The 11,747-nt window shown below is 40.1% G+C and overlaps 1 protein-coding gene across 2 annotated transcripts; it reads left to right on the forward strand.

Moving 5' to 3' along the window:
* The first annotated feature begins 6,012 nt into the window (after window positions 1–6,012).
* LOC6052805 (sugar transporter SWEET1) lies at window positions 6,013–7,439 on the forward strand. 2 transcript variants are annotated; one of them, XM_038265512.1, is made up of 6 exons: window positions 6,013–6,251; window positions 6,337–6,437; window positions 6,497–6,622; window positions 6,739–6,965; window positions 7,029–7,204; window positions 7,264–7,439. In XM_038265512.1, the coding sequence occupies exons 2-6, from the start codon at window positions 6,361–6,363 to the stop codon at window positions 7,390–7,392; spliced, it is 735 nt and encodes a 244-aa protein (XP_038121440.1). In that variant the 5' UTR covers window positions 6,013–6,251; window positions 6,337–6,360; the 3' UTR covers window positions 7,393–7,439. The 2 variants fall into 2 exon arrangements, with proteins under 2 accessions (XP_038121440.1, XP_038121441.1); XM_038265513.1 differs by having other exon boundaries at window positions 6,031–6,437; window positions 6,497–6,574.
* Window positions 7,440–11,747: the final 4,308 nt, after the last annotated feature.

Consider the following 11,747-nt stretch of genomic DNA (forward strand, 5'->3'; position numbering starts at 1 on the left):
TAAACTTGTCATTTTTGTTTGAAAAACGTGTTTACACCAACTTCATGCTCAGGTATCAATGAGTTGATCTTAACCAATTCCGCTCAAAATTAACACAGATGCTTAAAATTACTCAAAAAATCGTTTTTTGCTTGTGGGCCAAAGGGTCATTTTTTCTGGGCACCCTAGTGGACATTTGGAGGAGTGGGGTAGCGGTTATCAATTTCCACGATTTATACTAGTTATAACATGTCCGCAAATGTTTCCTTATCGTTGTGTGTAGTTTAATCAGCTATCAAATTTATTTTAAAGACTCCATTTTCCTGTAAGTTTTTATTGCCCATAGCCTACAAATAATCTGTTGGCTATGGGCAATAATATTATTGACAATCACAAATTTAAACTGATTCAAGCTAACAAATGAAAAGAAACAACTGAACGTTACATTTATGAACCGTGCGCTGGTCAGTTCGAACATTTTGTTAGGGATTATTATGGATTATTCTCCGGGCTAGTATACTAGAGGGAATATTTTAAAACTTGATTTAATGGCAAAATAGATGTTGTGATTGGATTCGGTATAGAGAAATTCTCTGAGAATTCGGTAATTCGATTTTTTTTGTATTTTTTAATCCGGCTGAAACTTTTTTGGTGCCTTCGGTATGCCCAAAGAAGCCATTTTGCATCATTAGTTTGTCCATATAATTTTCCAAACAAAAATGATATATGACAATTCAAAAATCTGTATCTTTTGAAAGATTTTGACGTAGACTACGTCTTTGTCGAAGGTACTGGGGTGCCATTCCAAAAAACACAGGCCGAAGGCCCTGGAATACTGCGTCATCCGTCAAACGCTTATATCTTCCTTCCCTCTAATCGAATCGACACGATTTATGTTCCATTCGGTTTGAAAATTATTCAGCAATTTGCTATAAAACTTTCATTGTTGGCAAAATAGTTTTATTATTGAAACAATTGAATGTTTTAAAATGTTTTCAAAATGCAGAGATTTTGCAAGCAAAATGAGCGCTTCCCACTCACGGACGGGAATGTCAAGTACCTATTTTGAGGGGAAAATCACTCGAGCAACGCGACCGAGTTTCGGTCGCGAAAAAGGAGGGGAAGTAGCGGGCCGAAATTATATATAAGAACGCGCGTCAGAGCCCATTCTATCATTCACGTCTCAGACGTCGGACCGGCAGCAGCAGCAGGAAAGCTCAGCCCAGAGCAGCAGCAGCAGGAGAGAGACCAGAGCAGCAGCAGCAGGAGAGAGAGGGACCAGAACTGCAAAAGAAGTGCGCATCGCCTTCTCGTCGTCACCGTCAGCCAGTTGCCTCTCGATGGCCGGACCGTTTGGGTCGTCCCACCCGGGACAAGGCAGCAACAAGATGAGGCGCGCGCCTGCCTCCTTCTCGCCGAAAAGTTGCCTCTCGTGGTTCAAGCCGTGGTTGTGAAACTTCCAAATTCTAGTTGTTAAACTTCCCAACTCTTCGGAGTTGCCTCACTCCCCGTCCCTCGTCCCACCCGGGGTGAGGCAGCGCAATGAATAATTACAGTTTAAATTTCAGGAACAAATTTTGGTTTTCGGGGGCCCCCAACCCCAACCCCACTTTCTCCCCCTCATTCTGCTACCAAACATTCATTCGGTTCGTGAAAAAATCGTTTTTCGTTCTTCTCTTTCCTTCTTCCATTCGATGTTGTCTAGTCAAAGATTTATCAACACATTCAAAGTATGTTTAGGGAGCGTTCTTTTATTACGTAACGCAGTAGGGGGGGGAGGGGAGGTCGGAGGCCGTGTTACGCTCCATACATTTTTTTAAAATTTGTATGGAAATTTTGTTACGAGGGGGGGGAGGGGGTCTAAAAGTCCGATTTTTCGCGTTACGTAATAAAAGAACGCTCCCTTACATGGTAGCTGCGGTTTCGTTCGCATTAGATTTGCCATCTCTTTCTAGTAAAAGCCAACTCTATCGGAATTCCACATTTGGTCCACATATCAAAACTTTACGTAGTCTACGCCATTCAGGTTATGTCTGTGACATAACTACTTTGACTTTTTTTGATCGATTTAGTATCTTAGGCAAAGTTGTAGGAATGAATAAGGACTACACTGAGAAAATATGATACAAGGTAAAAAAAAATGTGATTTTTAATTTCACTATTTGTTACTAAAACTACTTCCAGAATGGGCAAAAAATCTTTGACCTAGTTATGAATTTTTGAATCAATACTGATATTTTCAAAAAATCTAAATATTGGTCGCAAAAAATTTCAACTTCATTTTTCGATGTAAAATCGAATTTCCAATCAAAAAGTATTTAGAGGAATTATACCCTTTTTCAGCCTATTTTAGGTAACTTTTTTGAAAATAGTCGCAGTAATTAATTTTTCAAAATTAGTGCCCATGTTTGCCGACTTTTGAAATAAATATTTTTAAAAATCTAAGAAAATTCTCTATATTTTGCTTTTTTGAACTATAAAATGAAATTCTCTTCAAAACTTCTTCAGGAGTTTGGAAGAGTACTTGAAAAAGTTTCATCCTTCTGCGGTCCAAACTGCTATGCTGTAGCTATCTTGAAGAGCTCTTGTAGAACTCCTGGAAAAAAAATGTTACTTGGGCCTTAGTTGCTGAGATGTTGCCATGCAAAGGTGTAAAAGCACGAAAATTTATGTCTCACTCAAATACCCACCATTTTCTAATGTCGATATCTCAGCAACTAATGCTCCGATTTTCAATGTTAAAATATAAAACATTCATGAAAAAAATATTTTTATTTTTTTAAATCAAGCCTAGCATTTCAAAATAGCCAAACATTAAATATTAAGATTTCGAAAACATCAATTTTCCTGTTTTTAAATTTTTGCATGGCAATATCTCAGCAACTAAGGGTAGAATTAACAAAGTTCAAAATAGCAAAATATAGAGAATTTTCTCTTTTCTCTTCAAACATTTTTTTTTTTCAAAAGTGGGCAAACATGGGCACTAATTTAAAAAATAATAATTACTGTGAATATTTTCAAAAAAGTTACCTGAAAATGGCTTTAACTTGAAAATGTTGAACTTTATCAAAATTTCACTTAAGTACTTTTTGATTGCAAATGCGATTTTACATCGAAAAATGAAGTTGAATAGTTTTTGCGACCAATGTTTTGATTTTTTGCAAAATCAGTATTAATTCAAAAATTCATAACTCGGTCAAAGATTTTTTGCCCATTGTGAAACTTTCTGAAAAGTTGGCATTTGATGTCCCCTAAAACATGTCAAAAAATAGTGTTTTTTTGCAAATCAAGTTTTAATGACACAAAGTCATATAAAAAACTAACTTAATCCACCTATGTGGTTGATGCCTTCCTCACTTTTTTACCAAAAATGGGTCATCATTTTTTTAGATCCAGAAAAAAGAACACAATGTATAACTTATGTGGTCATAACTCGAGACAGGGTTGCCAGATCTAAAATGTTTTGGACTCATTAGAAAGGCCTTTCAATTACCTAACCAACGATGGGTCGGATGATGGATCCGGACATAGTTTACATACATTTAAGTGAGATCCGGCTTCAAAAAAGTACATAAATATCACTTAAGTGGTCAGAACTCGAGACAGGGTTGCCAGATCTTCAATGTCTTGGACTCATATCAACGATGGGTCGGATGATAGATCTGGACATCGTTTACATGCATATAATTGAGATCCGGGTATTTGTGAAAACACATTTTTATACATAACTTTTGAACTACTTATCGAAACATCAAACAATTCAATAGCGATGTATGGGACCCTAAACCAAGTCGAATGCAACTGGTTCGATCAAAATCGGTTCAGCCAGTGCTGAGAAAACTCAGTGAAAATTTTGGTCACATACATACATACACACACATATACACACACATACACACACACATACACACACACATACACACATAGACATTTGTTCAGTTTTAGATTCTGAGTAGATATGTACACATGAAGGTGGGTCTAGGAGCTTTTAATAGAAAGTTCATTTTTAGAGCAGGATTATAGCCTTACCTCAGTGAGGAAGGCAGAATCATTAAAAAAAAATTTACCGTGTATCATTTTTTTCAGTGTAGTCTTTATCCATACTTAATACTTTGCCGAAGACACCAAATCAATCAAAATTTTCTTCAAAAGATACAGATTTTTGAATTTTTATACATCATTTTTGTATGGACAGCTGCCAAATTTATATGGAAAATTTTATGGACATACTAATGATGCAAAATGGCTTCTTTGGGCATACCGAAGGCACCAAAAAAGCTTCAGCCGGGTTAAACATAGAGATTTCGTAAAGAGTTGCTCTATAGTTTAAGGCTTGTAAAACCAACTTTTACAAAAATTCAAAGATTTATAACTTTGACTTTTGACGCAAGTAAAGTATAATCTGCAATAAACCGAAATATCAGGTTTTCAGGCACCTCAATCAGCTAAAACACCCCACAACAACATTCGACATCCCGAAATATCTCCGGAGGCCAGGAACCATGTTGCCAAAGCTGATCATATCCTGAAAATAGGATAAATTTCCTGTCGATTGCAAGTCGCAATTTTTGCGAAGCGAAAACGTTACGTGACGAACTCTCCTCTCGGCAAATTTCTTCTCTTTTTGGGGCACGCTGGTTGGTTGAACAAACGTTTCCCAATCAGTCAATAAAGAGACGTGAGATTGGTGTATCTAAAATCACCCCCACTCTAACTCATAATTTTCGGATCGTCGACAGGGCAAAAAGCGAATTAGGAGGTGTAGGAGAATGGGTGCAAAGAGGCGGGACATACGTCCCCGATCTAAATTAACAAAACGCGGCTCGGTCGGTCTCGAAAATTCATTCTGTTTCTGGACCGCGACGAGAACACATCAGGTGCAGATGGCCTAGTGGCCAGTTTGCAGACGGCCTGGAGGCCCGGGAGCAGATAGTCTGGAGGCATGGACACGCCAAGATATGCCAGCCGGCATGAGTGGGAATTGATAATTGGAATTGGCCACCACTTGGAGTGGCCGGAGTCCCCGGCGGGTGTTCCGATGGGGGGGACTTTTGCCGAACCATAAGAGTTGGGGCGATATGGGTATCAAATTTCATGGATTTTGATACTGGACATGAAATTTGACATTTCGGCAGTAGTGGCCACATTCCGGAGTGGCCGGAGTCCCCAGCGGGTGTTCCGATTGGGGAGACTTTTGCCGAACCATAAGAGTTGGGGCAATATGGGTATCAAACTTTATGGATTTTGATACTGGACATGACATTTGAAATTTCGGCAGTAGTGGACACAGTCCGGAGTGGCCGGAGGCCCCGTGGATGTTCCGACGGGGGACATTTGCCGAACCATAAGAGTTGGGGCAATATGGGTATCAAACTTCTGAAATCTGTTTCTGGAAATTTAGAATAACTATTTCGTAATCAATTAAACCCTGGCAGTTCAGCTTCACTTGCAATTTCCGTCCTCTTAGTTTGATAGGACGTTGAAATTATGTCTTAAAACTTTTCAAATCAAACAGCCTGTTTCAGGGCCACGAAATTGACCAATAAAGAGTTGTCTCGTGTAATTATAAGGGAATCATGGGAAAATTTGGACCGGACGTTCTAATCGAAAATTTCCACAATCATCTAGCAAAGTTCTTTGTCATACTGGTCATGTGTAACATAAACACCTGCACCTTTTTTTTCGAAAGTCCTTAAAGCACTTGATTTTTTTAAATGTCTGTGTATGTTTGTACATATGTTGAAAATTCAAATATATCATTTACAGACATAGAAATCCATCAGAAATTACGTTTTTAAGCATTTGAGGACTATCAAAATAAGTTTTTTTGATATTTTTTTTAAATACTTATTTAATGAAGTTTTTCAAAAGTTTGGGCACTTCAATAAATGTCTGACACAAGCTCAAATGTCTGTGAAACACAGACAAATCTGTGCATCTGGCATCATTGATGGAATTCCTGTATATAGGACCTTTTTGAATAAACCTGTAGAAGTGGATGAGCCCTTTCAGGCAACAAGCAGAGGTACGAAATACCGCAGGAGGCTTAGAGCTGAGTTCATAACATAATGCAGATGACAGCCATTGATTTTAGTTTTGCTCTACCTCTCTGACATTATTTCGTAGTACCTTTTCCTATGTTGATGCCTGTACACAGTCAGACCGAATCAAAATAACAACATACTACTTTGTTATGTGGTGATTGTTGTTTCGTGTCATCGTGCCCAGAATTATTTGCGATTAGACAAAAGTGCCAACATCCATCGTCCAAGGTAATTCAGTCTAGAGAAAAAGTTTAGAAAACATGAAATTGTTCATTCGATGAGAAGCACGAATGCTGATGCTGTGTTGATTTAGTTGTTCACATAACAATATTCAGTGATGGATAACTATTCATTCCAAGATGTACTTGGAACATCAGCGACCATATCGACCGTGCTGCAGTTCCTGACGGGATCGTAAGAGCAATATTTCTTATCAGGTATAAGTTGTTACCTAAATTTCTTATCAATTTTAGGGTTATTTGTCACAGATATATAAGGAAGAAATCCACCGGTGAAACGTCTGGCTTTCCATTTGTTTCTGGCTTTCTGTCGTACGTATGCATTGGATTTTTGAAAAAGTGTTTTATTAAAAGTTTAAAATAAGCCCAAAGAAATGTAACTTCACGTTTGTTGGAATTCTTACAGTCTTTATATTTTACAATTTGCTCAATACCACGGTGTCTGGTTTCAATAATCAACAAACTATATTTTGCAGGTGTTTTCTCTGGCTCAAATATGGAATGCTCACGCAGGAACACGTTGTGATCTTCGTCAATATCATCGGATCAGTATTGTTCTTTTCATATGTTTTAGTTTACTTCACATTTTCGATCAACAAACGCATTGTGATCCGGCAATTTTTAGGAGCGTGTGTATTTATTATGCTTTGTACAATTTACACTACTTACGAGTCTAACAAAGAGAAGGCTGTCAACGTTTCTGGTATGATACATTTATCTTATTCCGCACATTTTCTTATTTAGTAATCTACTAACATTGCCATAGGTCTTGTATGTTGTTGTGTTGGAGTGCTTTTCTTCGCTTCCCCGTTTACCAAACTAGCTCACGTGATCCATACGAAAAATACCGAAAGTCTTCCATTTCCTATAATTATTGCTTCCTTTATTGTGTCACTTCAGTGGTTCATTTATGGACTTCTGATAGGAGACAAATTTATACAGGTAAGCTAATTCAAGCAAAAACGAAAATATTTAATAACAATATTAACTCCCTCTTCTAGGTTCCCAACCTTCTAGGTTGTCTACTGTCAGCAATTCAGTTAATGCTGTACGTAATATATCCCAGTCGGAGTACTTACAGTGTTGGCCCAGCCTACCAGCAGTTGCGGACTGAAGAGGTTCTTGCTTGAGTTGAAGAGTTGGAATAAAATGATGTCTTTAGACAGCAATTTGTAAATTGATTCTCTAACTTAGGAACCATCAAAAAAACCCCGTGACACTTTTTTGGGAATGCTAAATCTTCCTTCTACCTTGTAGACAATTGATTTTATATTTTTTGCCTTTTTAAACAACAAGCAATATAAAAAAGTTTTGCATAAATCGCATGAACAGTCACCGAAACGTGTCCACGTAGTTTGTAGATGCCCCTTTATAGTATATTTGTTCAAATGAATGACAGAAAAAACTATATGTTTCTACTGTCTTTGATACACAAAATTTTGACCTTTTCCATAAGCGAGATAGGCTGCCCATACTCAGTCAGAACTCAGAGCTGCTGATTCTAGTTTAGTAATCAGGCTGCGTGCAAAAGGCCTAGCTGTACAAAAAATTTGCATTATTTTATGAAATTCTATGTAATATTACACCCTGCCGAGACCCGCAGTGTAGGGGTAAGCGTCGTTGCCTCTCACCCAGTCGGCCTGGGTTCGATCCCAGAAGGTGGCATTTCGTCTGTTGTGTGCTATCTTGGGACAACGACCATTTTGGTTGAAAATGAGTTAATTTTGATGTTTTGCTTTACATAACAAACACTAGGTACAAGATGCTTAAATCCGATTTTGGAAATTTGCTTCCGTTTCCCGGATATCGCAAAACACACTGGTGACATAGACCATTTTATCATCAAAATGATCGTGCACACTTGTGACACGTCATATATGTTGTTGTTAACCCTTACAGTCCGAACGTCTGATGCGAGATACCGAAAAAACCTTAAAAATGCTGTATCTTTGGCCTCTTTTGACCAAATAAGTTCGTTCACCCCTCAAAAGAACCGGACAAATCTCTATTTTCAGAATCTACAAAGAAATCCGGAATCGGTCACTTGACCACGGAGATATTCCGGAACCTAGTGGGGTAGGTTTTTGTCCGGGTATGCAACCCAATCTACAAATCATGATTATTATCATAAATTCTTCAAAAACCATCCCAATTTGCTCCAAGACCTGTTCTGGACATATAAGGCATATTCCTTTGATCCCGGACCATCGGATATGAATTGGCCACCTTTCCGGAACCGACTACACAGGAACGGATGTCGAATTCTACATCAAGTCTAATATGGCTTCCGACATGTCAAACGGCACTAAATTTGGCTCAGGAAATCAAATTTGACATCCTCAGTACGTTGTGGTGCCATTTGGCCACCCTGCCACCAACCCGGAATATCCGTAACATGGTTCCGGTGGACCAATTTCGGTAATTTCACAAGTACACTTTCCGACATGTCAAACAACACTGATTTTTGCTCAGGAACTCAAATTTGACATACTCATGACGATTTGGTGCCATTTGGCCACTCTGCGACCAAACCGGAATATCCGTAACATGGTTCCGGTGGACCAATTTCGGTAATTTTACGAGCATACTTTCCGACATGTCAAACAACACTGATTTTTGCTCAGGAACTCAAATTTGACATCCTCATTACGATCTGGTGCCATTTGGCCACCTGCCACCAACCGGAATATCCGTAACATGATTCCGGTGGACCATTTCGGTAATTTCACGAGCACACTTTCCGACATGTCAAACAACACTGATTTTTGCTCAGGAACTCAAATTTGACATCCTCATTACGATCTGGTGCCATTTGGCCACCCTGCCACCAACCCGGAATATCCGTAACATGGTTCCGATGGACCATTTGCGGTAATTTCAAAGTGTACCTTCCGATATGTCAAACAACACTGATTTTTGCCCAGAAACTCAAATTTAACATCCTCAGTACGTTCTGATGCCATTAGCCACCCTGCCATCAACCCGAATATCCGTAACATGGTTCCGATGGACCAATTTCGGTAATTTTACAAGTACACTTTCCGACATGTCAAACAACACTGATATTTGCTCAGGAACTCAAATTTGACATCTTCATTACGATCTGGTGCCATTTGGCCACCCTGCCACCAACCCGGAATATCCGTAACATGGTTCCGGTGGACCAATTTCGGTAATTTCACGAGCACACTTTCCGACATGTCAAACAACACTGAATTTGGCTCAGGAACTCAAATTTGACATCCTCAGTACGTTCTGGTGCCATTTGGCCACCCTGCCACCAACCCGGATTGTCCGTAACAAGGTTCTAATGGACCAATTTACGGATACTTTCCGATTTGTCAATTACCGAAATTGGTCCACCGGAACCATTTTTTCCGGATATTCCGGGTTGATGGCAGGGTGGCCAAATGGCACCAGATCGTAATGTGGATGTCAAATTTGAGTTCCTGAGCAAAAAACAGTGTTGTTTGACTTATCGGAAAGTACCCTTGTGAAATTACCGAAATTGGTCCATCGGAACCATGTTACGGATATTCCGGTTGGTGGCAGGTGGCCAAATGGCACCAGATCGTAATGAGGATGTCAAATTTGAGTTCCTGAGCAAAAATCAGTGTTGTTTGACATGTCGGAAAGTGTGCTCGTGAAATTACCGAAATTGGTCCACCGGAATCATGTTACGGATATTCCGGGTTGGTGGCAGGTGGCCAAATGGCACCAGATCGTAATGAGGATGTCAAATTCGAGTTCCTGAGCAAAAATCAGTGTTGTTTGACATGTCGGAAAGTGTGCTCGTGAAATTACCGAAATTGGTCCACCGGAACCATGTTACGGATATTCCGGTTTGGTGGCAGAGTGGCCAAATGGCACTAAATCGTAATGAGGATGTCAAATTAGAGTTTCTGAGCAAAAATCAGTGTTGTTTGGCATGTCGGAAAGTGTACTTGTGAAATTACCGAAATTGGTTCACCGGAACCATGTTACGGATATTCCGGGTTGATGGCAGGGTGGCCAAATGGCACCAGATCGTAATGAGGATGTCAAATTTGAGTTCTTGAGCAAAAATCAGTGCCGTTTGACAAGTCGGAAAGTGTGCTCGTGAAATTACCGAAATTGGTCCATCAGAACCATGTTACGGATATTCCGGGTTGGTGGCAGGGTGGCCAAATGGCACCAGATCGTAATGAGGATGTCAAATTTGAGTTCCTGAGCCAAAATCAGTGTTGTTTGACATGTCGGAAAGTGTGCTCGTGAAATTACCGAAATTGGTCCACCGGAATCATGGCACCAGATCGTAATGAGGATGTCAAATTTGAGTTCTTGAGCAAAAATCAGTGCCGTTTGACAAGTCGGAAAGTGTGCTCGTGAAATTACCGAAATTGGTCCACCGGAACCATGTTACGGATATTCCGGGTTGATGGCAGGGTGGCCAAATGGCACCAGATCGTAATGAGGATGTCAAATTTGAGTTCTTGAGCAAAAATCAGTGCCGTTTGACAAGTCGGAAAGTGTGCTCGTGAAATTACCGAAATTGGTCCATCAGAACCATGTTACGGATATTCCGGGTTGGTGGCAGGGTGGCCAAATGGCACCAGATCGTAATGAGGATGTCAAATTTGAGTTCCTGAGCCAAAATCAGTGTTGTTTGACATGTCGGAAAGTGTGCTCGTGAAATTACCGAAATTGGTCCACCGGAATCATGTTACGGATATTCCGGGTTGGTGGCAGGGTGGCCAAATGGCACCAGATCGTAATGAGGATGTCAAATTTGAGTTCTTGAGCAAAAATCAGTGCCGTTTGACAAGTCGGAAAGTGTGCTCGTGAAATTACCGAAATTGGTCCACCGGAACCATGTTACGGATATTCCGGGTTGGTGGCAGGGTGGCCAAATGGCACCAGATCGTAATGAGGATGTCAAATTCGAGTTCCTGAGCAAAAATCAGTGTTGTTTGACATGTCGGAAAGTGTGCTCGTGAAATTACCGAAATTGGTCCACCGGAACCATGTTACGGATATTCCGGTTTGGTGGCAGAGTGGCCAAATGGCACCAAATCGTCATGAGGATGTCAAATTTGAGTTCCTGAGCAAAAATCAGTGTTGTTTGACATGTCGGAAAGTGTACTTGTGAAATTACCGAAATTGGTCCACCGGAACCATGTTACGGATATTCCGGGTTGATGGCAGGCTGGCCAAATGGCACCAGATCGTAATGAGGATGTCAAATTTGAGTTCCTGAGCAAAATTCAGTGTTGTTTGACATGTCGGAAAGTGTGCTCGTGAAATTACCGAAATTGGTCCATCGGAACCATGTTACGGATATTCCGGGTTGGTGGAAGGGTAGCCAAATGGCACCAGAACGTACTGAGGATGTCAAATTTGATTTCCTGAGCCAAATTTAGTGCCGTTTGACATGTCGGAAGCCATATTAGACTTGATGTAGAATTCGACATCCGTTCCTGTGTAGTCGGTTCCGGAAGGGTGGCCA

Source organism: Culex quinquefasciatus, chromosome 3 (genome assembly GCF_015732765.1).
Source record: "Culex quinquefasciatus strain JHB chromosome 3, VPISU_Cqui_1.0_pri_paternal, whole genome shotgun sequence".
Classification (NCBI taxonomy): Eukaryota; Metazoa; Arthropoda; class Insecta; order Diptera; family Culicidae; genus Culex; species Culex quinquefasciatus.

What these genes read in the sequence shown, in the direction of transcription:
- LOC6052805 (XM_038265512.1), top strand. Translation starts at nt 6,361, where the DNA reads ATGGATAACTATTCATTCCAAGATGTACTTGGAACATCAGCGACCATA. An exon ending in CTGCAGTTCCTGACGGGATC is followed by an intron (nt 6,438 to 6,496) that starts GTAAGAGCAATA and finishes TATCAATTTTAG; the next exon opens with GGTTATTTGTCACAGATATA. An exon ending in TGTTTTATTAAAAGTTTAAA is followed by an intron (nt 6,623 to 6,738) that starts ATAAGCCCAAAG and finishes TATATTTTGCAG; the next exon opens with GTGTTTTCTCTGGCTCAAAT.